The sequence below is a fragment of the Xiphophorus hellerii genome, chromosome 14 (genome assembly GCF_003331165.1).
Source record: "Xiphophorus hellerii strain 12219 chromosome 14, Xiphophorus_hellerii-4.1, whole genome shotgun sequence".
NCBI lineage: Eukaryota > Metazoa > Chordata > Actinopteri > Cyprinodontiformes > Poeciliidae > Xiphophorus > Xiphophorus hellerii.
This window is the reverse complement of record NC_045685.1, coordinates 15,308,363-15,332,514: the sequence shown is the minus strand read 5'-3', so window position 1 is coordinate 15,332,514 and position 24,152 is coordinate 15,308,363. Positions and strand designations below refer to the sequence as shown.

General features: G+C 37.5%; 1 protein-coding gene across 13 annotated transcripts in view; it reads left to right on the top strand.

Moving 5' to 3' along the window:
• LOC116732730 (adhesion G protein-coupled receptor L3) overlaps positions 1 to 24,152 on the top strand; it is a 279,903-nt gene that overhangs the window by 187,814 nt on the left and 67,937 nt on the right. For 9 of the 13 annotated variants that reach the window (XM_032583082.1, XM_032583078.1, XM_032583077.1 and 6 more), the window contains 4 exons: positions 451 to 804; positions 4,320 to 4,423; positions 13,056 to 13,241; positions 17,361 to 17,399. In XM_032583082.1, the coding sequence (XP_032438973.1) occupies positions 451 to 804; positions 4,320 to 4,423; positions 13,056 to 13,241; positions 17,361 to 17,399 (683 nt within the window). The remainder of the gene's footprint in view (positions 1 to 450; positions 805 to 4,319; positions 4,424 to 13,055; positions 13,242 to 17,360; positions 17,400 to 24,152) is intronic. The other 4 variants (XM_032583083.1, XM_032583084.1, XM_032583075.1 and 1 more) reach the window with 1 other exon arrangement.

The following is a 24,152-nucleotide window of genomic DNA, read 5'->3' as shown; positions in this document are numbered from 1 at the left end:
GATCCACATCCAGGAAATGGGTGTTAAACTTTGTGCTCTATGACCCAGAAATAGCACATACTTAGAAAAAATTGCCATTGACTTGCAGAGATATGGCCCCACTAGCAGCTGCATTTAGAATGCACAGCTGGAAATGTGCGTTTCCTGGTGTGTGGGGGGGTGTGTCGGCGTGTGTATGTTAGCTTAACCAGCAGGGGTCCCAAACAAGACACCATGCATGCTCACTTTGGTCACCCCTGAAAACTCCGACTGATCCTCTTTGAACTATCTTCTCTTAAACTGACACATGGAAAAAGGGGAAGAATAGAGTTCCGATGTGTACACTGTCCATATTTGAGCTTTAAAAAGAGCAAATTTCCACTTGAACACAGCTGAGGTACAACTGATGAAATGATTTAAAACTATTTCTGTGCTTTTTTTTCTAATCTTACATCCTTTCTTATGTATCAGAAACGTCCTCCTCTGTCATGGTTTATATGGACACCATGACTTCAACAATGAGGACCACTACTCGACCCGTCACCGTCACCCTGACACCCACAACAACCAGGACTACCACCACCAGGATGCCCTCCACAATAACTGCAGTGGCTGTGTGGCCGCACACAACAACCACCACGCCATCACCCGTGCACACACTGGTGAACGCCTTAGAGCCAGAAGATGACGATGGAGCTCTGCCTTCCTCCAAGCTTCCGAACATCAGGGTGGAATATTGTAATCCCTTGGTGATGATGGACATCGCCTGGCCGAAGACCAGGCAGGGCACTGTCGTCAAGATGCCCTGTCCATCAGGAACCATAGGTAATGCTGGTTTGTTTTAATGCCAGATCTTTGACGATTACTAAGTAGGTGTTTGCTCTCCATTAACTCTTGTTAGCTTGTCATTTGTTAAAGACCGTGGAAGTGTGTAGCAGCCTTTTGCGTCATTGAAGAAGGTGCTGTGTTTGTCTTTCTTTGGAATGTGTTTGTTTCCTGAAGGAATACAAGCAGGCTTTATAGCAATATATTTCATGATTTCTTTTTTGGGGGGGGGCAAGTAAGCTGCAACTAAAATGCAGGAACCTTGTTTTTAAGTCCATGTAGAAACTGGAATTCACCCGAGCTTTGCAAGTTCTATTTTCTATAATAAAATCCTAAAATGAATCGTGGTGTGGAGAGGGCAGCGATAACAAAACCACACATCTGCAAGATTTATGACTAATCCCAGACAAACTCAAACATATCTCTGTTGAAATCAGAAAAGCTCTGCTTAAAAAATAAATAGTGTTTCTCTATTTCCTCTCTCAGAGAGGATGTCAATATTCTCCTTAGAAGAACCGGTCTGCTGTGATTTGCTTGTGTGAGTTTTTGTTTATATTTACACTCCCTGCGCAGCCTACATTCGCTCTCTTCCTGTCTTCCCCCACTGACTCTTTATTCCCGACTCAATGATGCAGCGCTAAAGATAGCATAATGTTGAATTTGTATGAAAACTAGTTACTAAAACATCACACAGCTGTAGTTGTGCTCTGTGTTTCACTGCAGGACAGATGTGAATAATTATAGCTCATTAGTCTTGATCAGGCATTAGACCTTTGTGTCTGTGGATGTTTTCTGCCCGTCTTTGCATCAATACTAACAGAATAAAGTCAAGTGTAGTTTCAGATTAAATCAATGTTGACTGCTGCGCATTTAAAGACATTCTATCTAAAAGGTTAAAAACTTGAGAGCATTTATTTTTTTTAATGGTTTAGTTTAGACAAAAACACCAAGCCTGCTGTCAGCCAGGATTCTTCAATAAAGATTTTTGTTGCAAGAAAATCAATGAAACTGGGAAAAAAAAAAAAAACGATAATGAATGCTTTATACAGTCAAGACGGAAACACAGACAAACAGAAATGCTGGTCTAGGAGTACTTCCATAGGAAAGGAAAGCAAAATGAGTCGTTGGCAGTAATAGCCCTTTCAGTGGCTCCTTCCATGCAGAAGACAATGCAAAACATGGGGACTCTCAGATAGGGTGTACTGTCAATGGAAAGAAAATCAAAGCAACTATCTTGGTTTCTTTCAGAAAAAAGTAAACCTAAACCGAGACGCACTGGGAAAGGATAATATAAGGATAAAATAAAGATGCTACACTAACTGAACAGGCACAATGGCTCTTTTAGTTACTTTGTCCTGGTAAGATACTTAATATGGAATCTCTAGTTCTTTAATAGTGCACAAAATTAATAAACCAGTAGTGGCATCAATGATTATTGAGGACAAAAAACCCACAGAATCACTGAACAAAAAGCACTTTTTTAAGGTGAAAAAACAAAAGGATGACGGTCATTATTGCTTTTGTCCGAAGAACAGAAGCACTGGGCTAGGTGTGCTTTCTATCTGCAGTCAACCAAAAAAAGTACACAGAATTAATTGCAGCAATAGCTCAGACAGCAGCACAAGCACTGGGTCAGGGGTATTTCTATGAAGAAAACATAGAAAGTACATCAAATTAATGCAGAAATAGCTCTTTCACTGGTTTCATTCAAGAAAAAAGTTGGGCAACCCAAAGAGTCACAGGGCCAAAGCACCAAAAAGTTTTTTTTTGGGCAGTATATGGTTTTTTTTGTCTTTTGAACGCTTCTTAAGTGCAGAAACAGCTCTGTCAGTAAATCTATCTATAAAGAAAAAACAGCTAAAAAACCGTCGTTGGGCCAGGGTGAGGGGTACTGTCTGGGGAAGGGCCTGCTAGTATTTCTATGTATAAAAAGCAGAGAGAACACGAACGGTGATGGCAGCAACAGCTCAATTTATTTTACATAACAGAAAGTAGTTTTTATTTAGTATTTAGTTACCTCCTTTGGTAACTTTAACTCTGATAGAGGGACGAATAAAGCATTTGCTTTGCATCTGGTAATCAGTAAACCTTAGTGCTTGCATATACTCTTCAGGTGAGGTCTAACTACACCTGCACAATGAAAAACAAAAAGTTATTTCTCTGGTATGCTCAAGTTCAGCTCGGGGCCCAATCCGTTCATCAATCAGTTAACCGACAGAGACGCACATATACATGTCGTCTTCATTAACGGGACAACGTCAGCGCTCATCGAGACCTCACTAACAGCCAACACATGGTGCAGATAAGAGGAACCGCTACCCCACCTCCCCCTCTCGGCGCTCCCTTCAAAGCCGTCGCACTTCAGACAACACTGTCAAGCAGAACACGGCCGCGTGAGCTTCCTCTGCCACTCTTTGAAAGTTTTCCGAGCTCCCCTTCCATCTACGTCTTTTCGTTCCCTGTCACTCCTGTCTCTCCCCTCTGACCCTCCCCTGACTCCCCACCCACCATCCCCCTTCTCTTTCATGCTCCTTCATTCTGTCTCTCAGTGTAGGGGGGAGATGCACAGTCACTTATCTTATAAACCCATCAAACACAAGGCTGTCTAAGGTGGACCGGAGAGGGAAATTATATGTCCATCAAAATTTATATCTGTTAATGCAGGTTGTGTCAACCTGCAACAACACCCTCTGTATACAAGAAAGAGTAATTTAATGTCAGCATACAACTTCGCAGATGTAAGCGGTGAAGGTGCATGCATAGACTTTTAAGGTGAAGAAGCAAATTGGGTTTAATTTCATTGCAAAACAATCTCAATTCACATGATATGTTGAACCTGTACCTGTAATAACATATTTGGTTTACATTTAAACCAATAAAAATATTATATTGTAGATGTCAATAGGTGTAGCAAGATTAGAAAGGCTTAACGTATAACCATGCAGATTAATAATACTCAGTATCTGTAAGTGGATTTGCAGTGCTCATCTATCAGCAGAGAGTTTCCTCCAACCTGTTAAATTGACCTTTCCTCGGGATTTCAGCCTTAATTGGCACCTATTTTGTTGTATCTGCTTTCTTATGCAAGACTTAAACAGCCACAGGAGCAGACACTTTCTGACTTTTAATGATTAAATACTGAGTGTGTCTGGATGAGTCCAGCAACCAGCCTTCACCGAAGCAGATTCATTTTAGCCAGTTTACGATAAAACCATCCAATTACAGTTCTGCAAATTCCATTAATTGGATCACTTAGAAATTTTGTTTCTTTGGACAAGTTTTGCAAATAAGAAAAAGGGCTTGACATACAGAAGACTCGGGCAATAGACGAGAAACTGTAAAGTATTATGTGGTGTGTCAGTCTATAATGGGAAAATGGTCGAGGAAAAATTGGAAAATTCTGTTAGGCTTGCGTCAGACGAGATTGGTTAGAATGATGGACAAAACACACAGAACAAAAGATGTTTCTCTGAGTCTTTATAACCACTTAACTGGTGACTTTCTTCTGTCTAAAGGTGTGGCTTCATTCATGTGCTTGGGACCAGAAGGATACTGGGACCTCCAGGGGCCCGACTTCAGCAACTGTACCTCTCCTTGGGTCAACATCATCAATCAAAAGGTAAAAACCACAACTTTCACTTTGCACCATTTTAAAAACATTTGGAATGGTGTTTAATTTTCTTTCAGTATCTTTGTATACGTTTTGAAACGATATTCCGAATCCAACATGTATTATTAAATTTGCTAAAAGATAAAAAAAACAGCACCACCTTCATATACAATAAGCAGAATGCTTTTTATATTACCTATGTATCGGACTAGGTTAATGCTATTTAAGTTTAAGTTAATGGTATAGAACTCAAGTCAAGGCAAGTTATTATTTTAGCACAAAGTATACACAAAGTGTTTTAAAGTGCTGAAGTCACATTAATGACAAGAAATTGATTCAATTTTAAAGACATGACAACAATAAACTCATAAAATAAGATTTGACTTTAATAGGAAGACTTTAGAAATCTATTGTTTTTAATCCTGATTTAAAGGAGCCAGGAACAGTGTCCACACATCTCTTGCTTTAAGGGAGTTGGTTTAAAAATCTGCAGAGCAGAAAAACTAAATGCTGTTTTCACTTGTTGGGTTGTGACCCTAGATATACTGAGTGACCCCTGTTGGATCTGGCCCATACTGACTAACAATACTTTGAAACATTTATTGGCCCAACACTATTCAGAAGCTTGTGAAAGATTTTAAAATTGGTCCTTTCACACACAAGGAGCTAGAGCAGTGATGCAGGGCTGGCGTAATGTGATCAATTTGGCAACAGCCTTTTGAATGAGCTACTGCTGCCTGATTATTTTCCTGAGAACTGTAAAGACACCATTAAAATAATCTATTTCACTGAACCTAAAAGCATGACTTATTTGTCTTGTTCTATTTACCCTTTATTTTGGCAATGTTTTAACATAGTGGTAGGCTTATTTAGGAGTAGGAATTAGAAGAAAAAATTCTTCCAGAACAGGAACATTTAGTTTTTATTATTACTTAGAAACTGTGGAGTACTCATTACTTTTACAAATTTAGAGCATACTTAGAAAGTCCAGAGAATACCTACTTATACTTATCAAGCACCCAGAAGTCCAGAGGATACTTACTTATTTACACTTATTTAACAACCCAGAACAGGGATTAGAACTTGGAACCCAGAGAAACTACCTTAGAAAAACTACTTTTTAGACTCGTATTCTTGCAACCCAGAAAAGGAATTAGACCAGAGGACATTTACTTATACTTATCTACTAACCCTGAATAGGAGTATCTAGTTTATTTACTTTGGATAAACATTATTAGCTTTTCTTCTTTTGCTCTTTCTTTCGGTTTGTTATTTTGTTTGTATTTCCTCTTAAATCCTGTAAAGCGCTTTGTATGGCCTTGTTGCTGAAAATGTGCTATATATATATATATATATATTTTTGCTTTATGTGGCTTTTGACATATCACATAAAGTGTACCACCCAGAGATATTATTGATACACAAGGACAGCATACATGTGAGTGAACATGATTTGTCTGCTCACATTTATTAAAAACCTAATAACCACAACAAAGTCCAGCAACATAGTCCACTTTTATGTAATGCTGAACATTTACCATTTGTAGCACAAACATTTGGGTTAAAGCCTACTGCAGTTCTTAACATGCGTAGGTTATTCCTCTTTTATTCTATTTGCGGTACATTGCTTAATAAAATAAACCTTATGTTGTCGGAAAAAAGACTTGAACATTTCAATTAGTTATTGTCAGAAAAACAGGAAAGCCTGGACGTTTCAGTAGTGTCAATTTGAGTCTGGACAGGATAATTCAGAAATGTTTAAGAACCTTAGAAAGGTTGAGAGAGACTTTATCCTTTCACCCTTCTGTCAGTACTGCTGCAGCGGCTCTCAGGACAGATATTTCTGTCGCACTCAGTCAACTCTGCTCTATGTTGGTTTCGTTCTTTGCCTGCTCATAATTGGTCAATTAATGTAATTGATTAGCCAGACGGTGTACTCCATAGAAAGCTGATACCTCTGTGTGCATGCACATATGTTTAGATTGGAGTGAAACCCAATCCAACAAACCAGCATAGTGTAATGGACTCCTGTGGGTAAGGCTCTATCCACGCTGCCGTCTCCTCTACAACATGATACAGCGGTTATTGGCTCTCCATATTGCTCGAGCACAAATGACTTGCATCTTCTGCTCTGCAGGCTATTATGCAAAGCCTCATTTCGACCTTCCTACACTTCAATCTGTAATCAAATCAAAAATAAAAGATGGGAAGGGGACGGCAAGTGAGGATCCATGTTTCAGGTTATGAATTGCAAGCAACGGTAAAAATATTCCACCTGAAACGTGCTGCACCCTGAGGCATGCATGTCATACCACTTATGTTTTACTCTATGGCAGGAACTTAGCCCATTAAGCCAACAGCAGTCTGTTGATAGGAATGGAGAATGTCTATAGTGGAGAAAACTAGTGGTAGAAGAAATAATCAGCTGCACTTGTGTATGGTGCATTCCATTTGTTGACAGCAATAAAACTGGAATATAAATAAACAAACGCAGCAGAGTTGGTTTGCTTTTCTAGCCCTGCTCAACAGAAATAGTGAGACTACTTTTGTATTATTCAAATCTACAACAAAGTTAAGTTGAGAAAGTAATATATGTATTTTTAGGATAACAAAAAAGCTATACATTTTTTATATAATTCAAAGGATATGACAGTTGAGCGGTACGCCTGTCTTGGTGGAGGAAGAAAGTCTCTAATGAAGATCAACCCGTCAGGGATTTGGAATGCCCATCTGCCACTTCGTTATTTTATATCCATAGCCATTGTCCTGTGAGTATCACAGCTCATTACCAGATGGTTTGGTAGACGAAATGAAGAAAGGACGATGCAGAGGGTAAAAAGGAAACGAAATGACACCAGACAAGCAGAAAGGGAGGGAGTGTAAGAGACACAAAAGAGGAAGCAGAGATATTTACCCAGCATCCTCAGCTCTTCTCATTAGGAGATGAGCGCAGGGAAGCTGAGGACGAAAACATCTTCCAAAGACATGTTCGCCTGCACACACACCTCTGTGAGGACCAATTTAAGAAGCCTAATTACTTCCCTAATAAACTCACAGGCAGAGATAGCAGGTAATGCTACAAAAAAAAAATCAGCATGATCCAGTTTTTACTCACGTCTTAGTTTTCTGCATCTCTTATCATCGTACGTTGTTCGTGAATTACACCATGAGAAAAAAAAGCACAGCACCCTCCTGGCTAGGATGTGTAGAAAAGCTACATGCTCTTGAAAAATTTTTTTATTAGTCTGCTCGTTTAAGTTGATCAGTCTCCAGGAACTTTTAATTAGTATTTCCTTACTTTTTGTTTTCATGGAGTGTGGATTCTTTTAGCTGCTTTTTAGAATGAGAAAGAAAGACAAGCATGGTGTTCAAATGTGGCAGATTTGTGATGGTATTTGTAAATCAAAAAATGTCTGAGAGAATAGCCACTCAACTAAATTTGTCCACATCAATAATTGTGACAAGCAAGCCTGTAGGATAACTCAAAGGTATCTTCCATCAAACCCACTGAATAAAAAGAAAAGAGAATCTCTTGAGATTTTTACATTTATTTGAGATGCCAATAAACATGGAGAGTACCGAAACAATTCCTTTGTAACAGATCAAGCTTGTTGTTAAGATCAAGCTTAAAATGAACCCAATTAACAAATTGCCAATGTTATGAATTAACCCCGGATTTACCATCACACAAGTTATTTTGTTAAGCCTGTAGAGATAAACACTGCTGAAGTTACCTTTTCCAATAAGATATACTGCAGCAGATATGGAAGTCAATGAAATGTCTGCTTTGAGCACAGACTGTGTATTGCTAAGCAGACAAATCAAATTCAAGGCAACTTTATTCATATATCACCTTTCAGCCAAAGACAATTCAAAGTGCTTGTACAAGAAAGTTAAAAACAACATACAATAAGAAGAGAGTACAGTAATAAAAAAATCAAGCAGATAGAAAATAGACAAAGTAAACATTAAAATTTTAAATATAGTGAATGAATAGAATTTAAAAAATTAAGTATAGGCAACTTCAAATAAGAGGTTTTTAACCTTGTTTTAAGTAAACAGGGGCAGTCTTACAATGAGCAGGAAGCTTATTCCAGAGTGTTGGAGCATAAAAACTAAATGCTGCTTCACCATGTTTAGTTCTGACTCGGAATAGTTAGTAGGTTTGATTCTGATGATCTTAAAGGTCTGAGTGGTATATAGGGTTGAAGATCAGAAATGTAGTCTGGGTTTCTATTATGAAGTGCTTTGTAAACTATTAAGGAGATTTTAAATTCTATTCTTTGAGTAACAGGCAGCCAGTGCAGGGATCTTAGAACTGGACTGATATGCTGATCTCTTTTTGTTTTAGTTAGGACTCTTGCAGCAGCATTCTAGAGAAGCTGGAGCTGTCTTATTGCTTTTTTTGATAATCCAGTAAAAATGCCATTGCAGTAATCGAGTCTACTAAAAACAAAGGCATGAACTAATTTTTCAGAGTCTTGTGGGGACATAAGTCGTCTAATTTTAGCAATATTATTTAAATGATCGTATGATGTTTTTATGATAGATTTGATGTGGTTATTAAAGTTCAGATCAGGATCCATGATCACCCCCAGATTCTTGACTTTGTCAGAGCATTTTAATCCAACAGACTGAAGGTGGGTGATTATTTTTAATATATCCTCCGTTGGTCCAAACACTAATGAAACCTAAAGGGTTTGTGAACTCTCATTCTAAAGCCTTAGCTTCAATGTTCAGAGATGTTGTTATCAATGTTTTTGAGCTGGAAGAAAACTTATGGATAATTGGATAAAAGTGTACCACTAGAGAGTTGGCTTGTTTTTAAACAGATTAAAAATTTAGGAACAAAATAGAGCAAATACAATTGATAGTAGAGTAATGGCTCATGTCTAATAAAGGAAGCATTTATACTTTGAAGCAGTTCTGCCTTAAACAAAAAAATAAAAAACATAGCTTTGTTTTTTTGTCTATAGACTCTACCTTTTAGATTTTCATTTTTATTTTTTACATTAACTAGGCAGTATGCGGAGTTTTTGTATTATTCTCTACACCAGGACGTACTATCCCTTCATTTCAGTGTAAATAGCATTAATCAAGTCTAGCTAGTTTATATAGAACATTTCTGTTGGAAATATTTGGCATGATGAGACCCAGAGCTGCACTGTTCAGGGATTTCCTGTAGTTTTGTTTTAAGCTGTATTTTTGTTTTTCTGATGTAGTGTAGAAGCATTATCCATTTCATTTGGTAATAAATCACATCCAAATAGAAAAAATAAAGGGACATTTAATTATTCTGTGGACCTGATTCTGCATTCATTGGGAAGTGAAATTGAAAATTTTACTTCAACCTCAAACAGTAAAACAAATATTTGTCATTCTTACATAATTTTATACATTTCATATTATACATATTCCACTTTATCACATTTTGCTGCACCTCACTAACTTCAATTTTTGTGTGTGTGTTGTAGTTGTCTGTTAAAATTAATAAACATTGGTGAGATTTTTTTTCCTTCTCTGGTTACTACAAATTACATAATTCCTTGCTTGAAATTTCCCTGTACAGAGGCATCAGTGTGCTACTCTATGCTCCATGTAACTCCATGGAGCTTATTTAAATATTTATTTAAACTAGAAAAATGTACATACAGTACAGACCAAAAGTTTGGACACACCTTCTAATTAAAATGGGTTTTCTTTATTTTCATGACTATTTATAATCAATCAATCAATCAAATTTTATTTGTATAGCACATTTCAGCAGCAAGGCATTTCAAAGTGCTTTACATCATTACAAACACAGAAACACAAAGCAACATAGAATCAATAATCAAAACAAAGCATTAAGTCAAGTTCCATCAATAAATTTGTAATTGATTACATTTCAAATACAATCCTAAACAGGTGGGTTTTTAGTTGAGATTTAAAAGAAGTCAGTGTTTCAGCTGTTTTACAGTTTTCTGGAAGTTTGTTCCAAATTAGTGGTGCATAGATGCTGAAAGCTGCTTCTCCTCGTTTGGTTCTGGTTCTGGGGATGCAGAGCAGACCAGAACCGGAAGACCTGAGAGGTCTGGAAGGTTGATACAACAACAGCAGATCTTTGATATATTGTGGTGCTAAGCCGTTCAGTGATTTGTAAACTAACAACAGTATTTTAAAGTCTATTCTTTGAGCTACAGGGAGCCAGTGTAGGGACTTTAAAACTGGTGTTATGTGCTCTATCTTCCTGGTTTTAGTGAGAACGCGAGCAGCAGCGTTCTGGATCAGCTGCAGCTGTTTGATTGATTTGTTGGACAGACCTGTGAAGACGCTGTTGCAATAATCAATACGACTGAAGATGAACGCATGGATGAGTTTCTCTAGATCTGGCTGAGACATTAGTCCTTTAATCCTGGAAATGTTCTTCAGGTGATAGAAGGCCGACTTTGTAACTGTCTTTATGTGGCTCTGGAGGTTCAGGTCAGAGTCCATCACTACTCCCAGGTTTCGGGCCTGATCGCTGGTTTTCAGTTGTAATAACTGAAGCTGTGCATTGACTCTAGATCGTTCCTCTTTAGGTCCAAAAATAATAACTTCAGTTTTGTTTCTGTTCAACTGGAGAAAGTTTTGGCACATCCACACATTTATCTGTTCTAAGCATCTGTTCAGTGATTGGATGGGCTCTGAGTCACCTGGTGACATCGTAATGTAGAGCTGTGTGTCATCTGCATAGTTATGGTAGCTAATATTATTTCCTGTTATAACCTGAGCTAGTGGGAGCATATAAATATTGAATAAAAGGGGTCCTAGGATTGAACCTTGGGGTACCCCACATGTGACCTTTGACCTCTTTGATGAAAAGTTTTCAATTGAAACAAAGAAATCCCTGATCTTTATGTAGGATTCAAACCAGTTAAGCACTGGACCAGAGAGTCCGACCCAACTCTCCAGTCGATTCAGTAATATGTCGTGGTCAACAGTGTCAAAAGCTGCACTGAGGTCCAACAGAACCAGCACTGTGGTTCTGCCACAGTCCGTATTTATATGGATGTCATTGAACACTTTTACGAGGGCGGTCTCCGTGCTGTGGTGAGCACGAAAGCCAGACTGGAAGGAGTCAAAGAGGTTGGTTATCGTTAGGAAGATAGTTAATTGTTTACACACAGCTTTTTCAATAACTTTGCTGATGAATGGGAGGTTGGAGGTCGGCCTGTAATTCTGCATTAGTGATTTGTCCAGATTGTTCTTTTTTATAAGTGGTTTGATTACTGCTGTTTTCAGAGCCTGGGGGAAAACGCCCGATGAGAGCGATGAGTTTACTATTTGGATCAGATCAGCAGCAATAACAGGCAGGACTTTCTTAAAGAAATGTGTGGGTAAAACATCCAGACAGCAGGTACTGGAGCTTAGTTGACTTATAATTTCCTCTAGGGTTTTATAATTAAGTAGTTGAAATTGGGTCATTTTTCCTGTATTTGTTTTGTTTGGGCACAGCATTGGTACTGGCTTTATAGTGGATGTACAGATTAATCCTCTGATTTTTTGAATTTTCTCTGAAAAGAAGCTGGAAAACTGGTTGCAGGCAGCAATACATTGGAATTCAGGCGGTAACGTCACAGGAGGGTTTGTGATTCTGTCAACTGTTGCAAATAAAGCTCGAGCATTATTAATGTTTTTGTTTATGACATCCGCAAAGAATGCCTCTCTTGCATTTATAAGGCAATAAATCCCACTTATTAACCTGACAGGGCACACCTATGAAGTGAAAACCATTTCAGGTGACTACATCTTGAAGCTCATCAATAAAATGCAGAGTGTGTGCAAAGTAGTAATCACAGCAAAAGGTTGCTACTTTGAAGAAACTAGGATATAAGGGGTATTTTCAGTTGTTTTACACCTTTTTGTTTAGTTTATATTTCCACATGTGTTATTCATAGTTTTGATGCCTTCAGTGTGAATCTACAATGTCAATAGTCATGAAAATAAAGGAAATTCATTGAATTAAAAGGTGTGTCCAAACGTTTGGTCTGTACTGTATATTTTTCAAATATGTCTAGGAAACCAACAACATATTTTGAAATAAATAAATAAATAATGAAATATATAAATAATATGTTTGTATGCATATAATATGAAATGTTATATGTGTCTAATATTCAAGTTTTTATATAATAATAATTTTTATTATTATTATTATTATTATTATTATTATTATTATTATTATTATTATTATTATTATTATTATATAATATGGCATGACATATTATATACATTAAAAATAAAACACTCCAAAGGCTATATGTTCTGCATTAGTTTCATAAAAGTATAATGCTGTCTGGGGAAATTCCCTCAATAGTTTCATAATTGCGTGCAGATATAATATTTTGCCCTGGTGTACACTCAACTTCGTGAGACAATACACATCTCTGTGTGCACACATTAATTGTCTGCAATATTAGAGCAGTTGGGGAAAAATTGCAGGTCAAACAGTATTTATTTTATGGGGTAGATACTTGTAGATCCCAATTTATCATGTATTCCCTTGTAGCCAGTGAGCAGGTCATGAATATTAACAGGATACCTCACATTTCTTTTCAAGGAATAATGTGTGTTAGTGTCTTCGTTTACAGTACTTTTTCCCCCCCTTTCTCTTTTTCAGATAAAAGCTGGAGAAACGGCAGCTGTGATTGCCAGAGAGCTGGCAGAGCAAACCAAGAGCAACCTTCAGGCAGGCGACATCACCTTTACGGTGAGGGCTATGATTCAGCTTGTGGATCTGCTCGACGTCCAGCTGCGGAACCTAACGCCGGGTGGAAAAGACAGCGCAGCTCGAAGCCTCAACAAGGTACCGAAAGGAACCTTTTTTCTTTTTTTTTTGGCTCCCCTAAATTCAGTTTTCTTTTGCTTTTAAATATATCCTGACAATTTAGCAGGCTGGATAAACATAACCCGCAGGAAACCATGACCTATTGCACTTATTGTCATGACTGTTCAGATCAACATATTTCAGAGGTTAGAATAAAAATTAAACAATTTCAGAGAATTTACACCACTTGTATTCGTAGGTAAATTTAATGGAATTTGAACTACTTACCATGACTTAATCAAAGAATATCAGTTATTAGTTTATATTTATGGTGCATGTACCAGAGAACTATTTGACACATTTATTTTATCTTTTGAAATTCTGTTGTAATTTCAAGTTCATGTCTTATTCTGCCTTGATCAGAAATAGCGTTCAGCCATAATAAGTCATAGTGTCTTTAAAAAGTGCTTATAAAGTAAAAAATCTGGCTGTTTTCTACTGGAAACCCAAAAAGGCATGGAGTGACATCCAAAAAAGTGCCACCCATCGCTATTAACAGGATTTAATAATGAGAAAACCCAGCCCAGTTTGAAAGTTTAAACCTAATAAGCCTCACACTGTGACAGAACTTACACTTTATCTATCAAATGACCCCAAATAGCAGTGTGAAAGCTCAAGTCCCCTCAGTTTTCAATATTAACTTTAAAAAATGAGAATTTTTCATTTCAAATATATAATAAATAAAACCATTCAGGCACAAACCATGCTACGTTTCAGCTCTCATGGTTCTATTATTTTTTAGAATTGACCTAAAGTTTTTGCACTGTAATAGTTTCTTTTAGGGTTATGTGTCTGTTTGGCTTACAATGATGGGAAACCATTTCCCCAGAAAATGCAGTTTTCTTTTTTTCATCCAAATTCCTAAAAGGCTTATGAGAAGGAAGTGCGTTTATGTGAAAATTTAAAGGCGTTAGTAATACATTAGTATTTTAGTAGTATTGTTTTCTAAAATTTTAGGAGACATATTTAATATGTGTCGAAAGCACTACAACCTAACCCATTAATTTTTCCAAGTAGTGCCAAAACATTTATTGTGCTTGATCTAAAAAATAGAGGTAAACAGTAAAGCGAATAAATAGTATCCCTGTTAAGCAGTAAACATCAGTAAAAATGTAATTCAGTAATTTGCTAGACCACCTGCTCTCTCATAGGTTTCTTTTTATATTTTCAGGGCATTTTTATTTATTTCCTTGCTGCAACAGACACAGATGTCCCCATTGAGATTTTAGTGCCAGTTTTCTCCAATAGAGAGGGATGGCAGTAAAGCAAGATGAGTAAATTCATATTGAGGATCAAGAGGAGTTTTTAACACCACTTCAAAAAAGTTTCCCATAAAATAAAACGTTTAGGTAGAGGTGCCAGTTTGGAGATTGTTTTTGTCTTCGTTTCTCCTATAAAGTAGAGGATAAAAGCAGCTGTATTGAGTGGAATAATGTGAAAAGGCTTTTACAGACAAGAAAATTTATTTAAGAGGTCAGAGGGAACCCAGTGATAAATTATTCTCAACCCACAGATATGCCGTCAATGCTTGCAGCACAGTGGCTCTATGGAGAAAAATGACCCTTTAGCCTTTTCTTGTGTTGAAGTTCCATCGCCATTCAAAGCGCTCCTCTAGAAACCTTTTTCATTGCTCTGGCAGTGGTTGATGCTTTCCTCTCAAGTTCAATCATTTTGACACAATCTGCAGTGAGCTAAACGAATTAAAGATCTCTTTTTTCCCCTTTGGGCAGCAAAGCACAACACACTGCCAGCTGACAATGAAAGGATTGGATTGGCAAACGCCAAGATCAGTGTCGTTTTTGTGATCAAAGGGTAACTGGCTAACAGAAGAAACGGGACTTTTTCCAGAGGAGTGGGCCACGATGTTGGCTCCTTTATAAGAAAGTGGTTGTCTTTGCTGTTAATCTGATTAGGATTTAGCACGGTACCAGACCCAAGCTCTTAAAGCCAAACAGTGGCTCTGGTGTCTGTATCAGGACTTCCAGTGTTGGAGTCTTTGTTAGATGTAATTTCTCAGGTATTCTAAATTTCTCTGAGCGTTATCTCTGCTTCAGTGCTGGACAAAGTTTAGACGTTAACCAGCTCTCTGTTGCTCTCCCAGGAAATGAAATAAATGAAACCAAAATCAGGTTTATGAGTGCCTGGAAGCATTTCCCCACTTGCACTCTGTCTCATTTCTGGGCTAATTAACACATGCGTTTACACTGTTTTGCGAAGATGGTGTGTAATTAAACCACAGTTGCTTCACAGCATTACTTTTCACTTTGTAATGTCGTAAATTCACATTTATTCAAAAGATATTTTTATTCCCCCCACCCCTAATTCATCTATTTTTAGGAAACCGTTGTGGCAAATTGGAAGCATCTTTAGTAAGGGCCTCCTTCGCCATGTATGGCAAATTGGAAAAGTATGAAGTAATGTTTTGTGAGAGTTGTAATTGTTCATCCAGCTCTTTAGACGATGCAGGTTTTTATTGGGTTTAAGAAACATCCCCTCACATTTGAGAGATCACAAATTGTGTTTTAAATAATCTGTGAACAGCGTAGAAAATTCTAGTCCAGGTTTGACTAGTTCCGTTTTTATTCTTGACTAACTCCAAGTGGCCAAAACCCATTGAAAAGCCTCTTTGTTTTTGTTTCCAAACGGGTTTTAAAGAACCTCAACTTAATTCACTCTTAAAGATAATGAGCCTATGTATAGATCATAAACTAGAGATAATCTCTTAGTGTTTGACAGTCATTACCTCTGGATTACTAGTGATTAATGAAGTCCATTTTATAGCATCAACATGTGTTCTTGTATTTCCAGACAAACAAAAAATTTCATAGATCACAAATTCTATATTAAAGAGTGCATCTATATAGTTCAAGTTTACCCAGAACTAGCATAGCTCAATAACATAGGGGGATTTAATGCCCTTTAGGATTGAACCATACGCAAACATTATGTTTGTATTAAAATTCATTAAATACAGTAATAATAAAGTCAATATCCAAAATGTAATTTTTATTTACATAAAACTATCAATACTTGTCGGGAGACTCTTTTTTTGTTTCTTCGTTTTAATAGGAGCGCTCACAAAGTGATGGATTTAATTTCCTTGATGGGTATTAAACCGGAATGGACCTCCATTGTGTAGCTTATACTGGCATGTGTTCATAAGACTTCTGTAGATCACAAAACTTGTCAGTGCAACATCAAACCATCAACTGCAAAGAAGCCTTTATAGACCTCTGTGGTAAAACTGCAGAGAGGCATAGATCAGGGGCGAAGGAGCATGATCATTCTGAACCTTTGAGTGCTCCCAGGAGCAAAATGACCTCAGTGATTGCAAAACGGAGAGAGAGTGAAAACATTAGCTCTCCTCCTCAGGTTGACTGTCTAATAAAACTAGGGCAAACAGGGATTTTATCAGTAAGCACTCTAACAGAGCTCCAGATTGTCTTCCGAGATGTGAGAACATGCCACGAAGATCACAGCAGCAGTTCATCAATCAGAAAGCAGACACATGAGAGCCAATCTCCACTTTCTCAAGTGGTGTTTAAAAGACTCTTAGAACATGAGGGAAATGATCATTAGATCCCAGGAGACGAAAATAATTATTTGCTAGGTCTTAACATCTGTCTCCGAGTTAACGGATGCAAACTGTCACTGCGCGACTGGTCTAAAACCAAATCACTTAAAACACATCTGGGTGTAAGAACAAGGATTCCCTGTTACAGGATTTAGGATTGAAGTTTTTGATCATAGACAGACATAATTCTATCTGCGGTATGAAAAAAAGATTTATCTAAAGATATCCGTTTCTTTTCTGAAAAAGAAATAAAAAACACATTAAATTTCTGGGTAACCTTTTATTCACATCTCAATAAATTAAGATTGTCAGTGAAAAAAGGAATTTATTTCAGTAATGAATTCAAAACATGAAACTTGGATATTAATGCATACTGAATAGTCCTCAAGTGACTCAGTACACTGTTTTTTATGCAGTCCATCTAAGTCTAACAGTGAAAGCACAAGTGCAAAATATCTTAAGCGTAATTTTGTTGAGTTGTTGATTTTTTGCTAACTTTTCTTTGCATTTCCTGTCAATTACAGCTGCAGAAGAGAGAGCGCTCATGTCGATTTTATGTCCAGGTACTTGGATGTAATTTCCCTCGTCCATCTGTCATCACTCTGTTGATATTGTCATAGTTTTCACCGCATGTTTTGAAAATTGGCCTTTTTGAAGGGACATGAGTTATTAGCAAAAAAAAATATGAGAAGCCAAAAGTAACAGCATCAAAGTGAGTGAATTCTGAATCAAAGGGCCAAATTTCATTGTGACACATTTCACCCTGTTTATTTCACACTGTTGGCCCCCTTCTCTGCAAATGCATGTCATAATAGCCTGTTTCTTAACCTCGAGCATGTAACCTATCTCTTCATCTGCAAGAAATGACCTAAATACAGTTACCTCCTCTTTAATAAGTCAACGACAGCCTTCACCTGCTATGATTCTCCCTGCTGCATAATACATACTTGTCCCAGTTTAAAAAGAGAGGGAGTTAACTTCCCTTTCTTAGCGTTTTCTTCAGACTACTTTGTGATTTTGTAATCCCAGGGGTGACATTTACGCTGTCATCAAAATCATTTCTGCCCTGACGAGAAAACAGGAGAAATTGACATCCTCTGTCTTCCATACGGTTGGCTCAAATTACGGCTCACACGCCATCCAGATGTTGTTTTTATGTGCATCCTCTATACTGCTTGTTTTAGCTAGTGTGCTTTCAGCTCCTCCGAGGCACGTCGGAGGACAATTTGTTTTCAGTCTTTGAGCAACTGTGCACATGAGATAGGTGTCATGTATGCTGCTGTGTGCACTTAGGCAAGCTATGCATTATGTTGCATTTTAGTGTCTTAAAAAACTTAAGAAACTAAGATCAATATTTGTGGTATTCAAGACTTTTCTCATTGTCAGCTAATGTGACTAAAGGATATGTATTAATATGTGCATTAATATGTGCACATTACACCAAGGTTTAGCTAGACAAACCTTTATTTCTGATGAAAACAACTGAAAATGTGTGTTTATTTCTTCACTTACTTGCATTACAATTGTAAGATTTTCTTAGAATTTGCTGGTACACCAGTATTTGACTTGTTGGCTTAATTTTTAAGTTAAAATGTTAAAAAGCAATTTTTTAAATTTTATTTATTTACAAGAATATTGTATTAAATTGAAGAAGCTAAAAACTACAATTTGAGGAAAACCAAACAAACTTCCAGCTGTTTTCTTTTGACAATAAGTAAATGTTTCGTTGGTGTCAGGAAAATGAGCTGCTTTAAAACCTCCTAATTATTAAGTCACAACCTGATGGCACTGTCCTGTTACCTAGCAACCCCAACTGGGCCCAGTCTCTCACCAACCCAAGTGGAGCTCTGCTCACTTCATCATTCGAAGATGAGCACATTTGGTCAGCTGGCTTTACTGCTGTATGTGCTGAACAGGGTCTACTGGAAAAGACAAGTGTTTTGTTGTTGCAATGAACAACAGGTGTTCATGCAAGAGCAGAGCTAAGTGGCTTCATTTTATTCTTAAGCTGTGATTTATCAACATTTTTTATGCACATTTTATACTATCACAATAGAAAAGGTTGATGGAAATGGCAAAATCTGTTACATTGCTACAGATTAGACATGACTGACCATTCAGAAATCACCATTATGTTGCTTAAGCTGCAGAGAGGAAGGATTTCCTATAGTTTGTTACTAAGGAAACTCTCAAATGTAGCAACAGCTTCATGCATGGGGCCATGCATCATGGGAACATATATCCCATGATGCATAGCACCTCAGAGCCTGGAGCTGATGCCATGTGGACCTGTAGCTTTTCTCACCTCGATCTCTAGTAGCTCATTCCTAACCAGAAGTGTTTAAAGGGACAAAATGGTGGTGGTGGTGGTGAAGGAGGGATCTTGTTGATTGGAGTCTTCTGAATTTGAGTCAGATTAACCCAAAAGATCATCACTTCTGTCAAACTTCATTATTGGTGTAGATCTTGATTTAATATTAGCAATCGTTACCCACTGCAATATAAGTTCAATCAAATTAGTTGCTGCCAGTGTCCAATTGATGGCTAAGCAGTGAAAAAATAAAGCTATTCTTTTGCATACATATAAATAATTTGACTCTCAACTTTATTGTGTTATACAGTAATTGCAAATTAAAGATGTCTCTCTGTGTTCTAGGGTTTTAGTGGAAAATAGAAAATGCTAATCCCTCTCTATTCATGCAGGACTTTAGTTTTGCTATTAGCTTATCAGCATAGGCTGGAAAAAAACAACAGAAATCCCTCAAAAACTACTTTCTTCACATTAGTTTCTTTTCTTGGTACATTTCAGCTTTTGCAAAAATAAGTACTTAAAGGATTTATTCAACATTAATATAGATGACTGCACACACAGCTTAGCTATAGCTTAGCTGGCTTGTCAAATTCAAACAACAATGAAGTGATTTTTGTTTGACAAATCGACACAATGGAGCAACATCTGTGGCCAGACGTAAACACAGGCATTGACTGCACATACTGGAGGCCTGTTGAGGGGGAGACTTTTATTGATTAGGGAAATTGGGCAATGTTTTCTTCAACAGGACCCTTGTGGTTGTCATAAGTGGGATAAGCAAAGGAATACAAAGCAAATGAGAGATGCACCTGCCTCCGCTCAGAGGACACACGTGCTGCTGAAAACAGACTGTTACAGCGCTGCTGGGAATACTGTAGGAGTTCCAGGTGTTGTTGTTGTTAAGGAGGGACATGTCCTAAAATAAAATACATGGCTTGATGAATAAATCAGATAAAGAGAGATTATTTTTTCTTGATTGAGGACAAAAACAAATGACACTTGAGATTTTAAATTTATGCATGTGAGTGCAGAATTTTGATACACAGCTCAACCTCAGTTTAACTTGTGCAGATGAAATGCTGATTCTAGCTCTTCCGAATCCCTCTAAATAGTCACATCTGCTGCACATCGCAGCCAATTTGATTCCACTGAAGGGATTTGGCCTTGACATGGCAACAAAGTGCATAATGATCCACTCTCTTATGTTTTGTGTTCCCCCTGCAGGAATGTTCCTCTGTTGTGGCCTTTGATTTTGAACAAACACAATAAAAATGGCGCCCTGCCTCCCTTCACATTTTAGTCACTTTAATGGCAGTTTGTTTAAAGGTAGCAACATTATGGCTGTCCAATTATTGTGATTACATCTATTCTTGTTGTCCCTCAATCACACACAATAGCGTGTTTGTTTTGGGGGCTGGTTTTAGGAGGAAATATGAACTGTGCAATTTGCAGTACATTTTATGTAACAATAAAAATGTATCATCTTTTGCCTCAGTAGGACCCAAGTAAGTGTGAATATTTAAGACACAGGGAGGACACTAAGCCCTGACCCTCATAAAAACAACTCCTTTTGCTCAAAAAGAAGGCCAAAGGGAGTGTTGGATGACCTCAAAGCAGCCGAAACCAAGGGAGGTTTCTCGTTCAGGAATTTAACAAGAGGATAAAAATCCCCTTTTCTTGAAAGATGAAGATAAACTCATCCTTATAAACACAGAACTCCTCATTTGGATTGCAATCCAGAGATAGGAAGAGCGCTCGTATTGATCGGTGCTGCTCACAATGGAGGTGGCTCGGCTGGCCAGTCAAGCGTAAAAGCTGATAATAGTTTTTAGAGAACACCCTTGATTTTCCTTGAAATTTAAGCAGTTCAGTGGAGAATCTTACATGGTTCAAAGAACATGTAAACTTGCCATCCTTGAGTGCGTACGTCTGAATCTGACCACTCTACCATTCTGATTTCCCTACTGCAGTGGCAGAAACAATGGACAACATAAAACAGATAGTGCTAAAGATCATCACGAGGCATCCTTTATTGCCTGTCCTCCAATTTCACAGTTTCGGCAAAACAAGCACTGTCCTTAAATGATACTTTGATCTAGTCTTATTTGATACAAGCTAAAAGCTGCAAGAAGCAAACAGAGAAAATCATCAGGTGTCTAAACCTATACATGTTTTTCTAACATCTAACAGCAAAAGTAAATTTTAATTATGAAACAAATATATTTGGCTTCTAAACTCTTACCATACAAGTTAATGGAAAACAGGCAACAGTATATTGCGGAATTTACCAATAGATCTCAACTGCAAATCTGCAGATTCGCAACGAATCTGCAGTTTAAATCCCTTATGCAGTTCTAGCTCGAATGCTCGGGAACAATGGGTGTCTTCAGGCACTTTCTGAAACTACAAAAAGAAACAAAAAAGATTGTTTGTAAAAGCGCACACAGGGTCAGTCTGACCTCCTCCTTGGACTGTGGGAGGGTTGACTTATCATTGAGAAACGGCTTGCTGCACCCTTGATGGTTGTGATGGGGACTCCAGTTCTTCTGCCTCTGGGTCTGACTCGGTGTCAAAGATGGTTGCACAATTGTTTATCTTTTTGCATCCATTTTCAAGTGCATAAAGAGTAAACACTGAATTGGAGGACACGGCTTGCTGCTGCTTATTGCATTATAGTGACGTAACTCTAAAACATCTCATTCTAGAAAAAGTTCAAACTGGCAGAAGTGACGAAGTGAAATCTCATCTACTGAGGACGATTGCAAAATATGTAATGAACATGATTTGTGTAGCTTGCAGACCTATCCTAACTTCTTCCAGTAAGCATAATAATTCTCTTTTAGAAATGGTGTAAATTTTTTTCTTTCCTCTCCAGTTAAGAAAAAAGCTCTAAGTCTTCTCAACTTTGAGCATTTCAGTGAACAGGAAATAAATATAAGGTAACTCTTCGAGGCATTTTCTGGTAAACATTGAACTTTAGATGTTAAGAGACCCTGTAGAATATTCTTTTTGGTTTGGAGGCATAACATTTATGAGGTACAGTGAAAAAAGAAATTGAATATCCAATTTCATTTCATGGTAAGTTTGCCTCTTTTTCCTCGTTTTGCAGCTCCTTCTGTCCTTTTTCTAATATTCTTTGAGACAACTAAGGAACCCAACTTTTTGTGATATTTTAGGGATTTCACAAATAGACGTTGCAAATTATATCTGCTTTTAAAGAGTCTGTACTCATTTTGGGATAATTCAATCCAGGTTTAAACCAGATTTCGTTCATGCTTGTTTCAATCTGTGGTTTAATTGTCAAAAAGCATCAATAATGCTTCTTTGGTTTGTTTTAATAATACAAAATGGTTTAATAATTGTATACCAGTATTGCTTTAAAAAATAGTATTGCAGGACAATATTTAAGATTACAAATCCCCTGGGGATGAATTGCAAATGTGAAGTTTCCTAAAGCTTTTCAGGATCTATTCCTGTAATGACACACTCACCTAATGTTTACACTCACCTAATCCCAAACCCAGAATAACTGCTCATAAAAGTGATTTTTTTTCCTGAAAGTTTTTTTTTTTGCTGCACCATGAAAGAGATTAGATCAGTGACAAGTGAACAAATGTTTAGTAGCTGATTTCATCAGAAAGTAGGTCAAAGTAGAGCCACTCTCAATATTCAGTAAATCAAAACAAGTGAATTTTGTTAGTTGTTTTTTTTTTTTTTAAAGGTGCACTGGTGCCTTTTTTGATTACTAGAAAAGCTTAAGGTGTGTGTCCTACTTAAGCTGTCATATATAGTTGACTGAAAACTCACTGCAAAAAGTAGGGAGGGGAAGTTTTACTCTTTGTTGTAAAACTCAGTTTAATTCATCAAGAGGAGCTTAAATAGCAGGAGAGGTTTTAGTAAAAATAGTGATTTTGAAACTGTTTCTTTTGAAAAAGATGCAAGAAATAAAGAAACACTGGAGAAGTCATGCTTTGTTTCTGAAAGAAGAAATTCTGTGGATTTTTGTTGTTGTTTTTTAAGCATAGTTAACATTTTCACAGTGGAAAGATACTGAAACAACCAGGAAATCTAAAATAACAACTGAACATTACAAAAAAAAAGTTTCCGAAAAGATCTGGTTCTGCAATTCAGGTAAATACGGGGGAGGCATATGGGAATTCATAACATCAGACCATATGAAATAAAATGAAAAGTACAAAGGTTATCCCATAGAAACTCACTTACTCAAAAAATAACCACCCACGTATTAGGAGATGGATTCATGAAATATTAAAGTGTCGGGTTTCAGTGGTTTCCAAAGAAAGCTGTCGAATTGGCCAGCAGGTATAAAGAAGCAAGAAAAAGAAAGAAATGATGCAACAGCTTCATCTGTATCCCGAGACTGCAGACGATCAAGATTAAGATAAACTGGAGTTTTCTTCCCAAATTTTGAGTTTACCCTTTCTATGTCAGTGACAAGAAAAAAAGCGACAAAAACCAACTGGTTAGCAGGAAGGAAGGAGGGAGGGAGAAATGAGGGGGACTAAAAGTGCATGCATACAGCACAGAGGGTGTGCAGGGAGGGAGATCAGCCTCAGCCAGAATCAATTTCCTAGACCCCGAGTTCATTTCATCAATCAGCGCACAGATAGAGGCGCACACACCACAGCTCGGCTTGGACTCCAGCCAGGCTCTAATGTCCACCTCTCCCTTCCTTCCTCTCCTGCGTTGGTATAAATGGGCCATGCACTGCAGCGTTTCAGGGCCGGCCATCATCCCTGTACCAAGTGGAACATTCTTGCAGTGACCTCGGTTTAACGACCAAAACATCTCTTATGTAACAGGGGACTCATTTAGCTCTTTTAATTTTTACTTCTTTTTTTTTTAAAGCCGTTGCACTACCAACAAAATTTGCAGCAAGAAAATTGTTTGGGGTTTGCAGCAGCAGGGAGGGCTGCTACGGTTGACACGTGGAGAGGCAGTGCTCTAATAGAAGAGAAATGGCATCACCACACATTCTTGATTT